Source organism: Myotis daubentonii, chromosome 14, assembly GCF_963259705.1.
Source record: "Myotis daubentonii chromosome 14, mMyoDau2.1, whole genome shotgun sequence".
Taxonomy (NCBI): domain Eukaryota; kingdom Metazoa; phylum Chordata; class Mammalia; order Chiroptera; family Vespertilionidae; genus Myotis; species Myotis daubentonii.
Window position 1 is genome coordinate 4,703,302 of NC_081853.1, and position 23,512 is coordinate 4,726,813.

General features: G+C 46.5%; 1 protein-coding gene across 9 annotated transcripts in view; it reads left to right on the forward strand.

The window, feature by feature from the left end:
- FRMD4B (FERM domain containing 4B) overlaps window positions 1-23,512 on the forward strand; it is a 212,424-nt gene that overhangs the window by 113,036 nt on the left and 75,876 nt on the right. For all 9 annotated transcript variants that reach the window (XM_059663000.1, XM_059662996.1, XM_059662993.1 and 6 more), the window contains exon 5: window positions 2,548-2,632. In XM_059663000.1, coding sequence (XP_059518983.1) covers window positions 2,548-2,632 — 85 coding nt within the window. The remainder of the gene's footprint in view (window positions 1-2,547; window positions 2,633-23,512) is intronic.

Consider the following 23,512-nt stretch of genomic DNA (forward strand, 5'->3'; position numbering starts at 1 on the left):
CTGTGTGCTGTCCCTGGCACACAGGACGGCCTCTATGAGCTTGGAGTCTTTGGTTGCCGGGAACAGGAACCCATGTGCCTAACTAAGAGAACTGAAGGAAAACTGAGCCAGCAAGGCCGCAGAGAGATAGGAATCTGGCAGGATCTAGCTTTGTGCACGTGACTCTTGCTGTAACCGGCGTTCTTTATTTAAAACATAAATCGCAAATTCACCAAAAAAGTGTTGGAAACAAGGAAAAAAATTGAATGACTGGATTTTAAATATTAAGAACATATTATGAACTTTGTTAGTATGAAAATTCATTGAGGTTATGCTCTTAATACCAGCCTTCTGTGCTAGAGTATATAGGGAAGTGATTAGAAGTGGAAGGAAAAAAGAATTAGGGAGAGTGAGGCGCGCTCTCCGTCTGACCTGAGACTGGGGCAGGGATGGCTGGGTCTGGGCGGCCTCCCCCTGAGACCTCCTGTGGCGCTAGGACCACCTTTCATGGCCGACTTCCAGGTCTCTCGCCTGGTGTCCTCCCCGGTCCTGGGTCTGCTCTGCGCAGCGAGAGCCACTGTGGGCGTGGGCGCTGGGCTTCTGGCCTCGCTAGGAGGGAGCCCAGCAGCTGGGGGTGGCCGAGGGCCACCAGGAGGAGGGTCTGTGGCGCCCCAGGGCCCCAAAGCGAGACTTGCCCTGCCAGTAGGCGCGGCTCTAAAACTGTTTCTGCATCTGTGAAGTGGGGGCACCGACAGGCACCTGCCACCGGTGGAGGCTCCGGGCACCTGGCGGCCGCTGCGGGGCTGCGGGTTCCTCAGTGGGAGGGATGGCAGCGCACTCAGAGGCCGAGGAAGCCAGAAGCCTCCACGCACCTCGCCACCTGGCCGGTCCTGGGCTGCAGGGAGCTGGGGGGCTGGGCATTGGCCTCCTGCTGGGTCCGCACAGTGACTCCTGCTCTGACCCGCCTCTGGCTGCAGCTGGGAGCCTTGGCCTCCCCTCGGCCTCTGACCCGGCTGAGAGGCGGTGCTGGGTCCCTCCCCTCCGCCCTCTGACCCTCCGCCCTCTGACCCTCTGCCCTCTGACCCTCCGCCTCTGACCATCTGCCCTCTGACCCTCCGCCCTCTGACCCTCTGCCTTCTGACCCTCCGCCCTCTGACCCTCTGCCCTCTGACCCTCCGCCCTCTGACCCTCCGCCCTCTGACCCTCTGCCTTCTGACCCCCCGCCTTCTGATCCTCCGCCCTCTGACCCTCCGCCCTCTGACCCTCTGCCCTCTGACCCTTCACCCTCTGACCCTCTGCCCTCTGACCCTCCTCTCTCTGACCCTCTGCCCTCTGACCCTCTGCCCTCTGACCCTCCGCCCTCTGACCCTCCGCCCTCTGACCCTTTGCCCTCTGACCCTCTGCCCTCTGACCCAGCTGAGAGGCGGTTCCGTAGGTCGTAGGTGAGTGTGTCCCGCCTCCCACCAGGGCCTCCGCTGGAGAGCAGGCTTTCTGGAACTTCTCCTGATGATTCTACATTAGAGGTGGAATGTTTCAGGTGATTTTACATCTCCGTGATAAAGTCTCCCATGGCCTTTTCATTTCTCTCTTAAATGTTTTGCCGTTGTTGAAGAGTGGGGAGTGGGGCGGGGGGAGGGGCGGGGGGGGGATGCCCGAGGCCGGCGTGACCCTGCAGAGCTGAGGCCATGCTCGCCAGGCAGCGACTTCATCCCGACCCTCCCTGCCCGAGAGCAAGTTCTCTCTCAGGGCCACTGGGAGGTCCTGGGGCGGGCGGTCCCTGCACTGCTCAGCGGGCCCCAACCTCTGAGCCTCGCGGCCCCTCCCGCCCCAGAGCCCGCCAGCCCACTGTCTGGATTCTGACGACAGAAGTTGTGAAGGAGTCCCCTCCCCTCCCCTCCCCAGGGGCTCTCAGCCCTCCTACCGGGGACCTGCGGCCACACAGACTGACCAGCAAAGGCCCAGGAAGCGGGGGGGGCGGGGGACGGGGCAGTGGGGCCCAAAGCTCCGATTTGCAGGAGAAAAGACCAAGGTCAAGTACTACTGAGAGTGTGGCTCCAGCCAAGGGAAAGCCCAGCCCGGCAGGGAGACGGGAAGATGGGGGGGGAGGGTGTTGCTGAAACTCCTGCTTGGGGGGTAGGCAGCCTGGCAGGTGTGGGCCCTCCCACCTCCGGGTCTGAGAGCCACAGGCCTCAAGGTTCAGCTACACTGGCTCACTCAGCCCGCTCTGCCTCCAGCCTGCAGCCCTCACCGCCTGATTTGAGGCTGCCCGGGGTATCCCGAGCTCCCAAATGAGTGTCAAAAACAGCGCAGGCCCAGCGGGTTTGCCGCTGAGCCACGGTGGGTTCCCTGTAACTCATCCTCCGTCAGCAAAGCGCCTGAGCGAGGGGATCCGCATGTGTGCCACATTCACCCACAGGCAGCAGGTTGAGGCTTTGGCAAGTGGGGGGAGCATGAGCACCCTTGGTTTCTCAAAATTCTCTCTGTGCTTCGGGGAAGTGAATGAGGACGTGAAGCCGTGCTGGGAGAAGGGGAGGAGTCTGAAGAAACAAACTCGTTGCTGTCTTTCAGATTCTACATCGAGAGCATATCGTTCTTAAAGGACAGGACCACCGTGGAGCTGTTCTTCCTGAACGCCAAGTCCTGTGTGCACAAGGTAAGGCCCGCTTCCCCGGGCGGCTCCAGGCGGACTGCGGGGCGAGAGCGGCGTGGGCTGCCTCTGCTTTCCTGTCCAAGTGGGAAAAGGCCATTGTCTCTCCGTGGCTCTTCCTACCTCGCCCCCACCCCCAAATGGCAGCTCTTCTGAAATGCTGAGCGGGGAAGCCAGCCGCGTGCTGAGGACGCTCACACACAGTCAGCCGCCCTCCGTGCACCTGCTGCGCCAGGGGAAGGACAGAGGCGCCATCAGATGGTGCCTGCAGCCTCCCAGAGTCAGGCCAGGAAGCCCTTCTAACATAGTGTCCCCACATTTAGCATAATTCCCACCCAGGTTGTTCAGAGCCTCTGCTCAGAGTTAGGCACGGCGAGGCAGCGGCTCAGACTGTGGGAAACTACTCGGCCATAAAAAGGAAGGAAGTGTTTCCCTTAGGACAGAGATGTCTGCTTTCACCACTCTTATTCAACAAAGCTGGCTACCTTTTCTGTCTATTTCTTGTCTCCGGTGGCTAGGAATTCCAGTGCTATGTTGAATAAGGGTGGTGAAAGCAGACATCCCTGTCTTGTTCCCAATCTTAATGGAAACACTTTTAGTTTTGCCCGTTGTGTATGATGTTGACCTGGGTTTGTCATATATAGCCTTTGTTATGTTGAGGTATATTCCTTCTACTCCCACTTGGCTGAGAGTTTTTATCAATTTAAATACAGCATCTATTTAATGCTGTATTTTATCAAACGCTTTTTCTGCGTCTATTGATAGCATCATGTGGTTTTTATATTTCATTTTGTTTATGTGGTGTATCATGTTTATCAATTTGTGGATATTATACCAACCTTGCATCCCCAGAAGAAATCCCACTCGATCATGGTGCATGATCTTTTTAATTATTGCTGGATCAATTGCTAATGTTTTGTTGAGGATTTTAACATCTATGTTCATCAGGGATATCCTATATAATAAAAGGCTAATATATACAAATGGAACAGCGGAACAACCGGTTGCTATCACATGCACTGACCACCAGGGGGCAGACGCTCAATGCAGGATGTGTGCCCTGGTGGTCAGTGCACTCCCACGGGGAGTGCTGCTCAGCCAGAAGCGGGGCTCACAGCTGGCGAGCACAGCGGTGGTGGTGGGAGCCTCTCCCACCTCCGCGGCAGCACTAAGGATGTCTGACTGCCGGCATAGGCCTGCTCCCCATCTAAGCCAGCAGTCGGACATCCCCCGAGGGCTCCCAGACTGTGAGAGGGCACAGGCTGAGCTGAGGGCCCCCCCCCCTTCCAGTGCACAAATTTTGTGCACCAGGCCTCTAGTTGGTCTATAATTTTCTTTCTTTGTAGTGTCTTTATCTGGTTTTGGAATTAGGATAATCTAGCCTCATAAAATGAGCTTGGGAGTCTTCCCTCATCTTGAATTTTTTGGAAGAGTTTGAAAAGGATAGATGTTAGTTCTTCTCTAAATGTTTGGTAAAATTCACCTGTGAAGCCATCTAGTCCAGGGCTTTTGTTTTGGGGAGTTCTGTGATTACTGTTTCAATTTCACTAGTTGTGATCTGTCTATTCAGATTCTCTGATTCTTCCTAATTCCGTTTTGGAAGGTTGTATATTTCTAGGACTTTATCCATTTCATCCAGATTGTCCAATTTGTTGGAATGTAGTTGTTTATAATAATTTCTTACAAGCCCTTGTATTTGTTTGGTGTCAGGTTGTTACTTCTTTTATATCTCATTTTATTTATTTAAATCCTCTTTCTTTTTCTGTTGATGAGTCTGGTTAAAGGTTTGTCAATTTTGTTTATCCTTTCAAAGAACCAGCTCTTGGTTTCATTGATCTTTGTATTGTTTTTTTAAAACACTATTTAGTTAATTTCTGCGCTGATCTTTATCATTTCCTTTTAGTCATTTTGTTTGTTGTTCTTTTTCAAGTTCCTTTAAGTGTCAAGTTTGATTGGTGACTTGAGCTTTTTCTTGTTTCTTGAGATAGGCCTGTAATGCCATGAATGTCCTTCTTAGGACTGCTTGCCTTTTGACCCACAGAGGTTGGGTTGTTGTGTTCTAATTTTCATTCATTTCAAGGTATCATTTGATTTTTTCCCCTTGATCTCATTGTTAATCCATCCATTGTTTAGTAACATGCTATTTACCCTCCATATCTTCGTGTGTTTTTCAATTTTGTTTTTTTTGTGTGTGTGATTGATTTCTAGTTTCACAGCATTATGGTCAGAGAAGATGCTTGATATGAATTCATTCTTCTTAAATTTATTGAGACTTGCTTTGTTTTCTAAAATGTGGTCTGAAGATACCAATTAAATCAACTTGATCTAGTGTGTCATTTAAGGCTGCCTTCTCCTTGTTGATTTCCTGTCTGGAAGGTCTATCCATTGATGTCAATTGAGTGTTAAAGTCAGCTCCAATAACTGTATTACTTTCAGTCTCTCCCTTTATGTCCATCAAGATTTGCTTTCATATTTAGGTGCTCCTATGTTGGGTACATAAATGTTTATAAGGGTTGTATGCTCTTGTTGTATTTCTCCCTTTATCATTATGTATTGTCCTTTGTATCTTACTATAGCCTTGGTTTTAAAGTCTATTTTGTCAGATATAGGTATTGCTATACCAGCTTTTCTTTTCATTTGCATGAATTGCCTTTTTCCATCTCTTTACTTATAGTCTGTGTGTATCTTTCATTCTAAGGTGGGTCTCTTGAAGACGGCATATATATGGGTCTTGTTTTCTTATCAGCTACCCTATGTCTTTTGATTGGAGCATTTAAGCCATATACAGTTAAAGCTGACCACTGGGTGTAATGGTTTTGAGCTTTTGCAGAGGAACTCTGGTGAACACCTATGTCAGATGCTGCCTGTGACTGGCACTGGGCAACCTGTTTGGAGCTATCAGCGATCCACAGCTTGTGGCTCCCTCTGCTGGGTGGGCCTGGGTGCATGTGGAGAGGACAAGCTATGCACCAAGGCTGGCTTTTATCAGCACTGGGCCTGAGGGCAAGTCAGAAAAAGCCTCAAGGCACCCAGAGATCTTCCTCCACATGCAGGCTCCTGTTAGGCTTAATCACTGAAAGAACCAACTGTATTCCTCAGCAGGGCTAAAGCTCCACAGGGTGGGGTGAGAGGCATTTCAGTGGGTAGGGCTATTGCTTCCCCCCAGGCTGATGCTGCATGGAGGGGAATGCTCTGCCTGAGAAAGATGGCTTCTGCAGTATGGGAGAATAACTCAGCACAGGGATCCTGGTGGCTGACCCTACAGCTCGCTCCTCAGAGCCACCAACTCCATGCTTTCCGCACGTGGCTCTAATCTGCTCTGCCCTCCCTCTGTCAGAGCCCAGGATGAGTGGCTGGGAGCAAAATTTTGTGCATTGGCCCTTTAAGAGGTGCCTGCATCTCTAACCATCTCTCCCTGGTGGACAGAAACCCAATTGCTTTTCATAGACAGATGCTATTGGGCACCTTTTCCAGTTCTGGTGCTCTAGGCTGCGGAGCCCACCTTGGGGTTTAGATACCACACTTCTCAAGGGGAACCTCCTGCAGCTGAGATATCCCTCCAAAACTTCAGCCACCATCCGTGGGAGCCCAGTCAGCCCTCTTGTGCCTCTGCACTTCCTGCCAGACTTGGTGTGGCTTCTTCTGGTTTTCTGCTGATTCAGAATGGTTTCTCTATAATTTAGTTTTAATTCCAGTTTGGTCCTGGGAAGAGGTGAGTGTAGCTTCCACCTAATCTGCTGCCATCTTGTATCTCAAGGATCTTTTTTTTTTTTTTTTTTTAATGCTCCAATCCATTGAAGAAAGATTGGTTTTGTAAAATTCAATAAACATGAATTGCTAGAAAAATGACCCCATGCTTGGATGTTGCATCCATGTCACATTGCTACAAGGTTTAAATATGCTCAGTTCTTATCTCCTTACAGCAGTGCTTTAACGGCCTCCAACTCCAGCTCTGCCTCCCATGTTGTGGTCTCAGTGCTCAGGGCCTCAGACCCCCTCCCCTACTTCCAGGGCTGGGGGGACCTCTTCTGCCCACATATATTGCTCTACATCTGAGGGTGGCCAGGGAAGCTGGGTGGTGCCTGACCTGGAGAGGAAAGGGGGAAAGGCTATGGTTAGGGCACCTACATTTTTACTCTTCCTTTAGGCTCCCAAAATATTAAGGGTGGTCCACTGAACGCATACAGCTTTAATTGTGTGAGACTCAGCAAGAGCAGAGTTTTGTTTGTTTGTTAACAGCTTTATTTAGATATAATTGACTTTACATATTTAATTATATGATCTTTAAAGTTATGACACACATAATACCCAGGAAATGATTACCACAATCAAGATAGTGAATATGTCCAGCCACAATAGATTAGTTTACAATGTTTAGAGTTTTATATAAATGCATCCATATAATAGATAATATTTTGTCTTCTTTCAGTAGGCATAATTGTTGTTACATTCATCCATGTTGTTGCAAGTTTCAGTAGTCATTCTTTTTAATTGCTGAGTAGTATTTAAGGTATATGGCTATACCTTAAATTGTTTATTCGTTCACCATATTTTCCCATTGTTTCCAGCTTTACTGATATACTAGGGGCCCAGTGCACAAATTCATGCACCTTGAAAGGAACTGTGGGCCACGAGGCTGCAGTAGGCACAGGGGTGGGTCTTGGCCCATCCTCTGTGCCCCCGCCCAGCCCCTCCCGCCTCGGCCCCCGGTCCCCTGTCTGCTAGCAGCCCCACTCCCGCTACCACTGCTCCCACACACTGACAGCACCAGCCCTGCTCACACGCACTGAGGGCATGGAGCGATTGGGGTTGGCACCAGCAGCAGGGGCGAGCGGGGCCGGCACCGTCAGTGGGTGTGAGCAGCGGCTGCTACCCTGATCACCCCTCAGGAGTGGGGGGGAGGGAGAGTGGTGAAGCCCTCAGGTGCTATCAGGGTCAGCAGCCACCACTCCCCCCACTGATGGCACCAAGCGATCGGGACCAGCACCAGGCACTAGCAGCAGGTGCAAGCGACGGCTCCAGCACCAGCTGTGGGTGCGAGCAAAGCCAGTGCCAGCAGCAGGTGCAAGAGGTGGCTGCCAGCCCCGATCGCCCCTTAAGAGCACGGGGGGGGGGGGGGGGGACAGAGAAGCCCTAAGGGGCGATCATGGTCAGGAGCCACTGCTCGCACCCACTGATTGCGCCAAGCCATCAGGGTGGCGCTGGGCACTGGCAGCAGGTGCAAGCAGCGACTCTGGTGCTGGCAGTGGGTGCAAGTGGGGCTGGCACCGGCAGTAGGTGCAAGTGCTGGGTGGGACCATGGCACGCGGAAGCAAAGAATTTTTAGTAACCACCAGAGGCTTGACCCAATGGCAACGACTGGCACCCGGCCTTGGTCTGGCGCCCCCACTCACCTGCTCCACCACCCTGCCGTGGCTGACACCCACCATGTTCTGCACTCTGCTGCCTGCTGTCAACACCCGCTATGTCAGCAGTTCTCAACCTGTGGGTCGTGACCCCTTTGGGGGTCGAATGACCCTTTCACAGGGTCGCCTAAGACCATCGGAAAACACATATATAATTACATATTGTTTTGTGATTAATCACTATGCTTTAATTATGCTCAATTTGTAACAATGAAAATATATCCTGCATATCAGATATTTACATTACGATTCATAACAGTAGCAAAATTACAGTTATGAAGTAGCAACGAAAATAATTGTATGGTTGGGGGTCACCACAACATGAGGAACTGTATTAAAGGGTCGTGGCATTAGGAAGGTTGAGAACCACTGCACTATGTTCTGTGCGTGCCCCCTGGTAGTCAGCGCACGTCATAGCAGCCAGTTGTTTGGTTGTTTGTTTGTTCTGCCATTCAGTCAATTTGCATATTAGGGTTTTATATACTAGTATATAGATGATTGACATATTACATTGTAAGTTTAAGGTATATGATGTGATGATTTGATAGACTTACATATCATGAAATAATCCATTCACCTATTGATGGACATTTAGATTGTACTAGTTTGGGGACTATTACAGATAAAACCACTGTGAACACTTGTGTATAAATCTTTGTAAGCATATGCATGCTTTCTTTTGTCATGGGTAAATACCTAGGAGTGGGATGGCTAGATCATATGGTAGATATATGTGTAACTTTTTAAGGTAATGCCGAACTGTTTTCCAAAATTCTCACCAGCGGTCTATGAGAGTCCTAGCTCCTTCGCATCATTTTCCACACTTGGCATAGTCAGTCTTTTTCATTTAGCCATTCTCATAAGTGTTCAGTGGTATCTCACTGTGGCTTTAATTTGCATTTTCTTGGTAAGGTATGAGGCTGAGCATCTCTCATGTGCTAACTTACCACCAGTATATCTTCTTTAGGTTTGGCCTTTTGCTCAATCTCTTTGGGTTGTTTGTGTCCTTGTATCGAGTTCTCAGAGTGTATGTGTTTTGGATACAAGTTCTTCATTAGTTATATGGATTGCAAATATTTTCTCCCAATTGTGGCTTGCGTTCCATCCTCTTAATGTCATTCAAAGACTAGAAGGCTTTTGTTTGGATGAAGCCCATTTTATGGACTGTGCTTTTAATATTGTATCTCAGTAAGCCTTGCCTGACAAAAGATCACAAGGATCTTTTCCCATGTTTTCTTCTAGAAGTTTTAGAGTTTTCAGTTTTACATTTAAGTCTGTGATCCATTTTGAGTTATTTTTTATATATGACACAAAGTATGAAGTTCATTTCATTTATTTATTTTTTTAAATTGAATTTATTTGGGCGACATTGTTTTGCAAAACCATAAGATTTCAAGTGTACAACTCAATAAAACGTCATCTACACACTGTATCGTGTGTCCATCGCCCCAAGCAAAGTCTCTTTCCATCCCCACCTTCACCTACCTCCCAGCCCCCTGTCCCTCTGGTTCGCCCCACACAGTTGTCTGTGTCTGTGTGTTATGTATATATGTATTTTGGCTAATCCCTTCACCTTCTTTCATCCAGTCGCACAAACCCCATGTACCCATGCCTCTGTTTCTATTTTACTCGTCAGTTTATTTTGTTCACTGGATTCCACATATAAGTGAGATCATATGGTATTTGTCTTTCTCTGACTGCTCATTTCACTTAGCATAAAAATCTCCATATCCATCCATGCTGCTGTAAAAGGTAAGATTTCCTTCTTTTTTATGTTGTTGCATTATTTATTGCCTAGTTTTTAGGGTGTTTTTTTTTTTTTTCGGTGAGAGGGCAAATTCAATTCCTGTTATTCGATCTTGGCCAGAAGCAGAAATATTCAAAGCAGAGTTTTTGGCTAACTCTCTGGAGAAATAAAATGTCCCGGCACCAAAGGCTTTGTTACAGCCTCTCTTTCCTGCGATGAGCTTCCTAAGAGCTCCAGCGGTTGACTGATAAGTAAACACGCAGAGAGCAAATGCAGCACCTGCTGAGTCAGGAAAACCGCAGCTGGTCATCATCTTCTGAGTGGAGGAATCCAGTTATCCCTGATCATTTCACTCCCTCCCCGGACATGGTCCAGCGAAATCGTCTGCTTGACGAATTGTTCGCTGCGTTGCTGATGTAAAAAAGATAGGATGCAAAGTCAACCTGTGATGTTTCACGTGTTGTGGTCTTTGTGTTAAGTTCTGTTGTCTGGAGGAAGAAATGAAAAGCAAGGTTCCTTTACATTCTACTTTATCTTATGAATGTCAGGCCCTGGGAGCTGCTTTTCAAGTGGGACTTGCAAAAGCATTTAGTAGAACTTTTACGCAACATAATGTCGTAAGGCACTGTGACCTACGACTGTTACTGGGATCATTTTTTAGTTCAGTGGTAGGAATTTAGAGCTGAATATTTTCCGTCTAAGTAATATACAGATGACTAGAGACAATAACGCCAGACACATCGCAGGACCCAGTCGATGACAAGGCAACAAAACCCGGCAGCTGTTTGGTGAGGTGGCTTTCAGGCCGTTTCTGAAGATGTGTGCTCATTGAAGAGCATTTCCCCGGAAGGAATGCCCTCCAAATCGCGGCCCAGGAGAGAGTGAGCAGTGTGAGAACGCAGCCTTAGATGCAGAACGCATGTAGGTGGGGGACTGGCTGGTGGGAGTCAGGTGCCAATGCTGGCAGCTGCTCATTCAGGGCTCAGCGCTGAATCTGAGTGTGAGGGGCTCCTTTGCACCCTGCGCACAGGACTGTTCCCACCAGCGAGGCCTCCAGCACCTGCATCACCGCCTGCCTCGCCATGCTCCCTGCAGGCAGCTTTCTCCGCCGCCAGGCCTGCCTTCCACTGAGAGAAACAGGCAGGAAGAGAGCGCTCTTATTCACAATTATTGATAAAGCCACAATGTCTTCTTACATGCCTGGTTAGCAAGAAATGTGATTTGCGCTGTTTTATGGTTCGACTCCCGATCAGAGCACATTTCCGGGTTGCGGACTTGATCCCCAGCAGGGGTGTGCAGGAGGCAGTCGATCAATGATTCTCTCTCATGATTGATGTTTCTACCTCTCTCTCCCTCTCACTTCCTCTCTGAAATCAATAAAAATACATATTTTTAAAAATGTGATTTCTACAGTTGCTGAAACTGCGTAGCTATGCAAACATGGCTGTATAGTCACAGAATCCAGCCCCATGAGTATGTTATTTAAAACGCTGGGTGGCTCTCACTGGTTTTGTAAATATCACTGCCCATACTGCGTAGTGTATGTATGTGGTGACACATGAATACCTTGAAAGAAATATTGTGCCTCTTTTCTGAGTTTGAGTATCCCAGATAGTCTGAAAAGGGGATGAAATTTTTCACTTTTGTTTACTCCAAAACAAGCTCTCATATGTACAGTCTGGTACAAATTGGGCATTCCATGAATTTATGTTGACTAGCTCAATAAGTGAATGGATGTTGCTGATGGCCAACCCTTGCTTCCCAATAAGATAAGCAACAAGCAAACACTGCTTATCTGATGTATAATTTGACTAGTTGGGAGTATTGAAATATATCTATATTTACTGAGAAATTGAACATCCAAAATTTTAAAAACAACATATAGTAATGCTGCAGTCGTATGAAGCAAACAGTATGACTACTGTTCTTCCAGAGATTTTAGAAGGTTCAGCGTTTATTTGTGCAGACAAATAAAGGTTGTTAAATGGATAAATATTTGGCATGTAACTCTAAAACAAAGTAATGCTGCAGTAACTCTAATTATAGTTTTTATCAAAGAATGATTCCAGAAAGAAGAAAAGTTTACATCTACTCTAATATTTTAAAAAGTCAAAAGCCCATTGGATTTTTTTTCTCTAATCTTTGTAGATATCAATTAACGGCCAATGGTAATTATTGGGAACTAGTTCTGGTCCACTTTGATTATGAAGCTGTGGTGTGCGGGCCAGATTCAGCCATGGCCAGAGCTAAGGGCATGCAGGATACTTCCTGAAGCATTACTGATTGGCTGTCTGCTACCTGCCAGCACTGTTGAGGCTCTTTAGGACTGGAGATGCTTCGAGGATTTCTTAATGTTTCTTCTGGTTCTTTTTTTTTTTTTTTTTTTTAAGAAATAACGGTGGTTTGTTTACTCTTTGGAGTATTAGATAGCATAAAAAATGCACAATATGGATAAATGTTAGAAACCACAACATTTTTATTAAAGTATAGTTGATATACAACATCATATTACTAGTAGTTTCCGGTGTGAAAGACAGTGACTGGACACCTGGACACCCTACGAGGTGACCACCACAAGGCAAAAGTCTAGCTCACAGCAGTTGTGACAAGACCTGGTGCAGTGCGTGCCTGTCCTTATCAGGCACTTCCGGTGGCCAGGTGCTTCTGTTTTCTGTCCACCACGACCTACAATCATCTCAGTCTAGGAAACTATGTTAAAAGTCATGCTGTGTTTTGATCTTGAGAAGGGAATGCAATGCTAAGGAAAGGCTCGGGGCCAGGGCACCTCTTGGCCCCACCGCTGTGTGATCTTGGGAAAGGTTCCCCACCCTGAGCCATTTTCCCCATTTCTCACTGTCTGACTTTTGACTGCTTTTATCGGATTTATAGCAAGTGCTCATTTTTAGTGAGCGAACTCTGGCCTCTCTGCCTCTCTCCAGGCCAGAGTCAGCACTGAGGAGGGAGCTGGCCGCCAGCCTTTGCAGCAGGTTCCCAGGGGGATTCTGCCGAACGCCGTAGTTGAGGAACCTGGGGGTTTGCTGCATGTTAAACGGAGCCCTGTTTCAATTCATGCTCAACTTCACTTGGAGAAATATGGGTCAAGGTCCAGAGACAAGACGCTAGAAAGATACCTTTTCATTTCTCCTCCTCTTACTGGCATTTGGGAAAGAAAGGGTGCTTCACCTTAAGAACAGAGAGCAGAGCAAAGTATGACATTCATCCCAGCTCTAGACTGATGGGAGGGAAGGGCATAGCTTCCTGGGCATTCCTGTGTGCCAGCCCTGTGCCAGGCGGTGCACATTTACTCCATGTGATCCCACCACAGCCCACGAAGAAGGAAACTTACGATCCCGTTGTACAAACGGAAGAATGGAGGCGCAGAGGGGCTGAGTAGTTCATGTAAGGTCACAGAGGTCGTCGGTGGGCAGTGTCCTTGGCAAGTGGCACAGTCAGGAGACTCTGGTCCTTAGAAGCACCTCCTGTTTACCTCAGCTTCCTTTTAGTCATGGCTCTGGGGAAGTAAAGGTGCTCATGGCTTAGAAGTCAGGGGCTGTTGTTACAGAGCAGGACGGTCATCGCAACTAACATGTAATTTGCTGGGCACTTACTGTGTACACTCATTCATTTGTTCTCACTCCAATCCTATTAGGTAAGTTCGGTAACTCGCCTACTAGATAAGTGCCATTATTATCTCCCATTTTACAGATGAGAATACTGAGGTACAGAGCTTATGTAACACACACAAGGTCACATAGCTAATAAGTGGAGGAGCTGGGATTCATCCCAGACAGCATGACGCCAGCCAGAGCCCGTGAGTTTAACCCCTGCATCTGCTGCCTCTTGGTGGGTGAGGGCTGTCTGCCCACTGCCCGTAGGGGGACGGACATGTCCATGGCCCCCTCGCCTTTCTCTTACTCCAAACCTTGCTGTACATGCTGATACTCCCAGCCACGGTTGTGATAAGGTGCCTGTAGGTGTTAGTTGACTTGCACAGCCTGGCGGGGGACAGAGCAGCCCTGGGGTGTCTCAGAAGGGCATTGCCTCCTGTGGCGCAGAGCCGCCAGGTAGGGCTGCCACGCGGATCGGGTGTTCCGGGAGAGCTGCTGTCTGAGGTGTCATGCAAGGGAGGGCCCTTGAACCTGTTTGGCTTCCTTGGTGAGAATGCAGAGGGCACACCTTGCCTTCACAAACAAGCACCTGTGCAGGTGGTGATGACGGGGAGATGCCGAAACTGCCCGGGAACGTGGCAGCACTCAGGCGTGGGCTGCGGGCCACCGGGCAGCCTGTTGCCGACGGGGAAAAGTCTAACGCCTGAAATGACCTTAGGTTTGTCCCCGCTATTGCCTTTGCAGACGCCTTGACCTATCTGTGATTTCAGTAACCAACCCACATTTGTCACGACCATCCCTTCTTTAAAACCAGTGACTTGCAGACATGCTTGGAAAATTAAAACAGTACTGGCCGCCTTGTCTCTCTGGGTGTGCATGCAGCTGTCACAATAATGAGAAGGCAGAAAACGTGGAGAAGCAAGAGGGGTTTGGGGGTGCTCTGTGGTGGAGACCTGCACGGGTGGAAGGAGGGCAGCGTGCCCCGGAGCAGGCACGGCTTTCTCATGTACTAACTCATTTAATCCTCACACGCACGCTGTTATGTATTGTTACTTTAACATGTTAGGCAACAGGAGCATAAACAAGGTAAATAATCTGGCCCCGGGTGAAACGGCTCACTACAGTGGAGGAATCACTAGACAGTTTGGCTCCGGAAATAATAGTATTTATCCTCATGTCTTCATCCAATAAAAACTTGTTGTGCTCCTACAAAGGGCTAGGATTTCTGATGAGAGCTCATTTTCAGTAGTGTAATATTAACACCAGTACCTTCCCGTGGCTGGTCCTGAAGATTCTCCCATTTGTACATGTGTGTGTAGGCGTGTATTGTATTCATTTAAAGGCAATATGTCTGGTGTTTCTTTCTATGATATATTTGTGGAAGAGCTGGGAACTTGTAATATGAGCATACCCAGAGTTCCTAATGTTATGTGTTACTCCTTCCTACAATAATATGAAAAGCAGTTTGGGATACTTTCTTAGCTCTGCAATATAGGACATCTCACCAACAGAATCAAGATTTGTTATCACACACACACACACACACACACACACACACACTGTGCTTTAAATCTACAGCTCAAGAATCTATCACATGATCATAAGCTATTTTCATACCAAAAAGACTTTAATAAATGCTGAATATTAGACCACTTTCTTGGATTTTACCACATGCTTTGACATATTAAATGCTTCAAGAAGTTCTTCAACATATAAACATGTGATATTATAACCCAATATTTTCCAAACGTTCTTGCACATGAAATTCTTCTTTCAAACAATACTTACTAATCGACTGCTGATCACACTTTTAAAAATAGAGTCCTAAGTATATTCTGACGTGTTAAACAATAAAGCAAAAATATGTAACTATAAGTCTCCTGGGCGTTGCCCTATGTTAGAGCTGGCCACAAGGGAAAACCTAGGTCTATTCTGATTCTTTAAATAAAACTTTCAGGAGTCAGTCGAGATGTTGACCTGGTTACTGATGTTGACCTAGGGCCTCCTCTCCAGGCTGAGCAGAACACATCATATCGAGATGGAAGAGAAGAGGGATCCCTATGCCTTACTCGATTTCATCATGCTCCCTTTCTTTCCTCATTAGCGCTCATCTCTTTGCACTTTGAATAAATGTAGAGTGCACATGAGCCAACCATAGTAATCCTACCCAAAGCAGTGATTGCAAGGCTAGCCGTCCGTTTATTTTTGCCCTCCCTCTTGCCCCTTTCTTGACCAAGACCTTGCTAGGAATGCCCTGTTGTTAGCAGACTTGGTGCGTCTCACTGCGGGCAAACACGCCCTTCCCACACTCGGAGCTGCAGCCTGACGCGGGGTGTCCTCGGACCTCAATGGCACTGGCGTCTGGGGGTGTGGAGGCTCCGAAGTTCTCCGAAAGGCCCACATGGCTGAGGACACTTTGGCCCCACGACCATGAAAATGAGAGTGTGTCTTTCCACCCCACACTCCACCAACTTCAGGGAAAATCCCTGCAAGACTTTACTGAACTTTGAAAAGGTAAATATCTTAGATTATTATTTCTAATAGTGGGAAACATAGACTGCCTAAATGCACTTAACGGAGATTAAATAAATCACAATATGCTAGGATCCCGTGCAGCCATTAACAAGGGCAGAATACCCCTCCCCGACCAACCTGAAACTCGCCAGGCCGCACCGCGACGTTTACAAAGGACCAAGTGACAGAATAGCAAACCCTGGGTGATTGCCTTAACATTGCTATTTGCTTTTATGTGTAGACAATGTACTCGCAGGGAAACGAGAAAAGTCTGTAGTGGCGTGTAAGGAGTGATTACTTCGGGGAGTGAGGGTTCATGGGAGAGCTCTTCCCTCTAGGAACGCTAAGTGAGATTCTTTCACAAGAAGCTCAAACTAGTTTTTAATCAGAAAAGCAAAGACAAAGGTAGTCATTGTATTCATTAAACTTTGCCTCTTTACAGCTGTAGGAAGAGAATAAAGACATTTGTTGATCACTTTCTCTCCACTAGAAAAACTGTCATCTTTCTCACTCTACAAAGCAGAATGGAAGTTTTATCTAGGAAAGCAAAGAGAAGGTCGGCTCAAAGACAACTGACAGAATCGGTTTTTCTGGTTGAAGAAAATTTAGAGAATTCCGAAAACTACAATCAATTTAAAAAAAGAATTAACACATAATCCCAATACTAGAGCATTGAGTGCATTATGTTGACCTGTTTCTTTCTTTTGAGTGTATATTTTTCTTGGTTAAGATCAGTTACTGCTGACATTTTACATTTTGTTAGACTTTTCACTTTTTATATATTTGGCTACTTTGACCTCATCTTGCCCACTTTTCTTCCTATATTCGCTATGGTCTTGGACTATAAGATCAGTGTGCAACACAGGGAAAGATGCAGAGAAACTTTGAAAATTCATGTGTGTTTCATTAAATATAAACTTGCACACTGAGGGTAAGGACCAGATTTTCTTTATGTTGCAATCTCCGGTGTTTGCCCGGATGTTAGGTAAAAGGTTATTGAATGGATAAATACGCAAACATGGCAAGATTGAGGCATTTTAGAACATAAAATCAATAAGACTTAGTACCTCCCACACTTCACATCTTAGCCTGCCCTGCTCCCTAGAGAATCTGTATAATGCATTGGTGTTGAGTTTAGACAGAAGCCAGGATGCCTGGGTTCAAAGGCCTGGCCTTGGCTCTAACCTGGGCATGTTACTTACATTTTTAAGCCTCAGTTTTACCAGCTGTAAAGTGGGGGTAATAATAGTTCCTACCTCAGTGGATATGTTAATATATACATGGTATGTAGAATAGTATCTGCACACAGACTGTTATGTTATTAATATTTTTGCTATTGTTACCACTGCTGTTACATATCAAGCCCCTTAACAGGACACACAGCCCTAGCCTATAACTCCAGCCTCTTTCCACACTCATGCTGTGGTCACCCTGAAATGACTTCTCATTCCTGATAAACACTGTCTTTCTCAAGCTCCCTGTCTTCTTGATCTGCTTGCGCCTCTGCTGAAGGTCTTTCTCTGTTTTCTGGTCTTGTTCCTGTGCTGAATGCCTCTCATTCTCCCTTAAATTCCCTCCGGCAAGTTTCCACCCCTGCTTCAGGCTCAGCCCAGAGCCCTGCCCCTAACCACTGCTCTCCTGGCCTTGTGTGCACCATCGCCCCCACTTCCTGCGGGACTGAGTTCTAGCCTCCAGGACAGCCTCTCTCCTCACTCTCTGCTCGCCATGTTGAACTGTTTGCTTGCGTGTCTGCCACTCCAGAACCTGACAGACTCCTTGGGCCCGGGGTCAGCTGCTGCTCATCTTCATGTCCCTCCGATGGGACAGCGCTGGCAGCCACCAGAGGCTCCAGTGAACATTTGTCAAGTGAGCAAAATACATGTCGTAGTTTACGCTAGTAACTAACTGATCAGATTTTTCAAAATGGACTTGTGTAAAGATCAAGTTAAATTGAAAATCAGTTTTGAGTAATAATCATAAAATAAGACTTTTTCAGCTTTCAATTTTATTTTGTTTTCACTACCCACGATAGAGCGTCTGCCCCTGAACTCCATTTTCCAGAGTTGGTGTGATACTTGTACCCTTTGAACTTCATATGCTGAGCCAACAGGAGCACCATTTGGCCTCCCTGGTCAGATTTCAAGCACACGCATTCACCTTCACTGCAGTAGTCGCTGTAGCTGCCTTTGGAGATATTTAGAGAATCACTGTAAAATCAGCTACAAAGATAGGCAGCTCTGCTCTTAGCTTCAAGCATCTTTTCTTGGAATTCCAAGAAAATAAGTCATCCACTTTTGATTGCCTTGAAGACAGTGAGTATATACAGAGGGACTCCAACTCATCCTAAAATATTTGAAGCAAGTCTTCCAATAGATCCTCCCACCCCCACTGTTCAGCCAGACCACCATGGACTCTCCTGTTTCTGTCCTAGCAGACCTGGCAGTATCATGTGGGCAGAGCAGGTGGTGTGATGCAGGCGGAGCGGGCGGTGTGAGGCGGGCGGAGCGGGCGGTGTGAGGCAGGGGGAGCGGGCAGTGTGATGCAGGCGGAGCGGGCGGTGTGAGGCAGGCGGAGCGGGCGGTGTGAGGCGGGCGGAGCGGGCGGTGTGAGGCAGGCAGAGCCGGATGGAAGGACAGTTGGAGAAATGCACCAACCCAACAGCCAAGCATGAGCACCTGCACAATCAAATGGGACTGTGTTTTAAGAAACATTCTCCGGAAACCTAGGAAGATGTTTGAGAATCTAGTGCTGCTCCAGCTGCTTGCTCTTGTCAGAGGGTTTTTTAAAGTGCACATTCATGAAGGCCTCTCACTGCCCCTGTTGATAATGCCTTCAGTGAGAGGAATTCGCCGCAGCTCAGTGTAGCCTCCCAGAGCTTGAAGCGATTCCTCTGTAACCAATCCGCCCTGGCAGCACCACACGCCCGGCTCTCCCCCTGGGATTACTCCATCTAGTTCAACAACCGACAATGTGAGTCGTTAGGAAGAACTAAAATATATCTGGCATATCTGCCAACCTGACAGAGTGTTAGCATTTGGGGTTTGAGGCTGTTTGCATACGTCAGTGTGTGTGTGTGTGTGTGTGTGTGTGTGAATCCTCAAGCTCATTTCAATATGCTGAAATGATTTAAAGGATTAGGAATTGAATTTTGCAGGCTGTAAATTCTGTCCATGGAAAGGTGAGCCTGCCTTCTCATTGGTATTTACCAGGTGAAGTCACTAAACTAAACATCAGAGTTGGCTTGAAAAGGAGCGGGCGCAGAAGGAGCAAAGAACTCTAGGCCACGCTTTAAAGAGCTATTGAAAGCTTAGAATAAACACTGCACCTTGCCTGTTTCATGTGGCTTTCCCTCTGTTTTCCTAACGTGGAAATGATGTGTCTCAAGCCATGTACTATTAGATATACGCTGCCTTGTGCATTGGTGAGAATCAAAGTTGCCATAATAATAGCTTATAACACCTGCCAATTTTAATCCTCAGGGACTCCCCTGAGGATGGTAAAGGGGAAGATGTCGGGTCCTCCATGAAAAACCTTGGGCCCACGGAGGTAAAAGGCCATGGTCATGGAGTGGGGGACAAGGAAACACCCTGCAGTTGGCACCGCTAGGGGAGAGGGGGTTTACACAGAATGGAGTCTTTGTTCACTGATGTGTTGCCAGCACAAGTAGCCTCTCAAATATTTATTGAATTCATTGAAAGGAGCTACCGACAACCCAATTGGAAGCCCTGCATTTCACAGTGGCAGCACTTAACATGAATTATCTTAAAACATTCAAACCCAATATTCATACTTTTGATAAACCATCGCCTCAGAAATGGGCTATCAGAGTATCATTACAGCTAAATTGTGACTCAAAAAAATCATAAAAATATTATGATAAATACTTGAAAGGCAGTAGGAGGTAGAAGCTTCAATCAGCTGAAAATACAAAATTTTTAAACTCTAACAATGGATGAAAATACCCTGTAAGACATTTTCTCAATTTATTTTATAAATCAAATTTCATTGTACATTTCTAGCTTTTGAAAATGCTTAGGTTGACATCCTTGAAGACACAAATCATGTAATTCAAAAGGAATATGGCAAAGAAAGTTCCAAAAACAAATTTACCCATACCAACTATTTCTTTCTAGCCATCCATTTACCTGTCCACTTATCTGTTACATTTTTAAGCCATCTAGAAGCAGATGTAACTTGCCTTTCTGGGTATGGAGGAGGTTTGAAAGGCTGTCTTTATATTTTTCACAAAAGAGATTTTGAATAGAAGACTTCCATTTCATAATTAAGTTGGCCTAATATTTAATGCTTTGCAATACGGCTTCATTGTGTAATAGAGTGAGATATCTATTTCAGGCCAACCTGTTGAATTGGGCACAGATAGTTACCATTTTAAATCTTATGAGTATAGTTTTTCTCAGCTAAAGTGAAGTCAGTAAGTATTTCAAACTATCCAACTTTGTTACTCTCTGGAGAGACATTCTAAGTGTGGTTTGCTGCACACCATGGACAGGGGTGAGGGCTGCACGGAGCAGGTCCCAACTGTCTAGCATCCAATCCTGGCTCTGCCACTTCCAGGCTGGCTGGCCGTGAGCGTCTCTACGTTCCTAAGCTGCAGTCCCCTCACCTGTGGAGTGAGGCAACACCGTTACCCCTCACAGGGCTGTCCTGGGAATTCAGTGAACCACCGGTGTCAACCTCGTGGAACATATGATTAGCATCTAAGTGTTTCTTGTTTTTGTTCTTGTTCTTGGCACTATTATTCTAAAATTCCCCAGAGGACTGCTATAAAATGTTCTCAGTTATAAGAATTATTTGAGCATAAGCAACCACAATTATGGCACAAAGGGAGAATGCTGGTGAAAATATTTTCATGAGATATGTCCTATTGGGGGGGAAATTACAAATGGGAGGCCCAATCAGATGAATACATAACAGTCCTGAAAGTAAAAGTATCGTTGCGGGTCTACTCGTGCAAACCATCCAGAGAAGATGCTAATGTTAGCAGGGCTTCTTCATTCAAAGGCTCAGTTTTAACATCATGACCATAACTTTCTTGCTCCTGATTCATCCTTTTCTCCCTCTAATCATCCTTGATTACCTTGTACTTACAAGCACCTTGTACTTACAAAAAATATATATGACTAGTTTCCATCAGAACACTCCACGACTACAAATTCAAATTGTGATTGCAAGTGGGTGCCAGTGTGCATCGGAGCAATTAGAACGCTGCGGTTCAAGTCTGTTCCGCAAGGGCGAGCACAGCAGCTGAGAGCTGGGTTCTAAGGGTTTGTTCATGATGATGATTCATCTGTTCACCCATTGTCTCCTGCATATTTATCAGATGTGGGTGCCTTGAACTTCCACACTCATTAGCAGAGCCTGACCTAGTTAGGCTCCCTGCCTTTCTTGTGTGGCATAACAATTGGGCCTTAGATCACCACACCTTTAATTTCAGGGCAGTGTCTTAAACATTCACTTCCTTGCTTTGAAAATATGTTGGTGGAGGAGTTTATAAAAAGGATTGGTGGAGCCCTAGCCGGTTTGGCTCAGTAGATAGAGTGTCGGCCTGCGGACTGAAGGGTCCCAGGTTCGATTCCGGTCAGTGGCACATGCCCAGGTTGTGGGTTTGATCCCCAGTGTGGGGCGTGCAGGAGGCAGCCGATCCATGATTCTCTCTCATCATTGATGTTTCTATCTCTCTCTCCCCCACTCCCTTCCTCTCTGAAATCAGTAAAAATATAAAAGGTTGGTAGAGCCTGTCTTCTGATATTGACCATGTGACAATCTCATTCTTCCTGGGCTTAAAAGGAATAAAGTGGAACCTCAAGACCTCAAAATTGGAGGAAAGTAAAAGTAAGAACTGGGGAGAAGGAGACTCAGTCCTGATAATTTTTTTCAACCTCCTTTGGTAGAGCATTGTCATCAAAAGGCTTCATTTTTTAAGTATAGATGAATTTGTTGACATATTTATTATGTCTACTCTGTGCTGGGCACTGTACAGGTGCTACAGGCTGTGCAGTGATGAGCTGAACAGATGTCTGCCTGTTGTGCAGTTTAGCATTTTATGAGATCTATCCCATATTTCACAAATTGTGCATATCTACTCTGTATTTACTAGTATTGTTGGATGTGTAGTTATTATTGAAAATTTTCTAATTGTCTCAATAATGTTCTCTATAGCCTTTCCTCCTTTTCTGATCCAGGACCCAGTCCAGGATCACACACTACATTAAATCCTCAGGACACTGGAGTCTCCAGAACTGGAGACGGGTGCCCAGTCTTTCTTTGGCTTTTCTTGCACTGGTAGTTTTGAGAGTAGAAACCCATTGCCTTGCAGATCACCTCTCAATTCAATTTGTGAACTATGGATGTGTTGAAGTCAGCGATTCCAAACATATACCATGTTAGGCATGTATCAGAGTCACCTGGGAACTTGGTGAGAATACAGAGCCACACTGGTTTTGTCCTACCTGCTTCAGTGGGTGGGGCCTCCCGTGCTCTCTAGGAGCTCTCGGGGTTACTCTGCTCACACCAGCCTAAGAGCCGCTAGTCCAGCGGTTCTCAACCTTCTGGCCCTTTAAATACAGTTCCTCATGTTGTGACCCAACCATAAAATTATTTTCGTTGCTACTTCATAACTGTAATGTTGCTACTGTTGTGAATCGTAATGTAAATATCTGATATGCAGGCTGGTCTTAGGTGACCCCTGTGAAAGGGTCGTTCGACTGCCAAAGGGGTCGCGACCCACAGGTTGAGAACCGCTGCTCTAGTCTAACCTAATCTCCTTGTGGTGGGAACATGCATAAGCAATGTGGAGCCCTTCCCAGTAGGTCTCACCAGGAGGCTTCACTGCCGCACGCCTTGGTGTTGGTTAAGGTGGTATCTGCCAGTTTTCTCTTCACCTTCTCCCCTGAGTGATTAGCCGCTTGTCTGGAACTGACACTTGGAAGCTGCTTGGCTCTGCAGCTTCCCAAGTCTTTGACCCAATGCTCTTGGCCTCCAATGGGGACTTGCTAAGTCAGCACTGTGATGATTGTAAATGGTGAGTCTCTGATTCTTCCATCTTCAACATTCCTTAGCGTTCATCTGTAAAGAATCATTTTCCCTTCTTCTCCGTCTTGACCTTTGAAAAAGATTTTTTTAAGTCATCATGGACTCATGGACTCCTTTGTATCCAATGTATTATAATCCATTCTGTCACTCATTTAGATGCTCAAAATGCTTCCATTATTTTTTTCTTTTTCTTTTTTTCTTTTTAGTGGAAAAGCTAGAAGCCAAGATGTGGTTTCTATTAAATTAGTTGGAACTTCATCCAAAGAACAAAAACATATGTCACCTGTCCACCTACAAATAAAATGCACTTTACAAATCATACTGGCTGATCCTGGGAAAGCGTGGTCTGGTTGGTGTTCCCTCATTCCTCATTTCCATGTCCGTGTGTTTATTTGTATTATCCTCCCACGATCAAACACGTGTCCACATGCTGCTAACTTTCTCTCTTTCTCTTTGCTCCTATCTTCACTGTGATCAAGTTTCTGAGAAGCAGTCTGCCCAGATACTGTGGTCATATTGCTCACGTCTTTGAAACTGTGATACACACCCACAAAAAAAC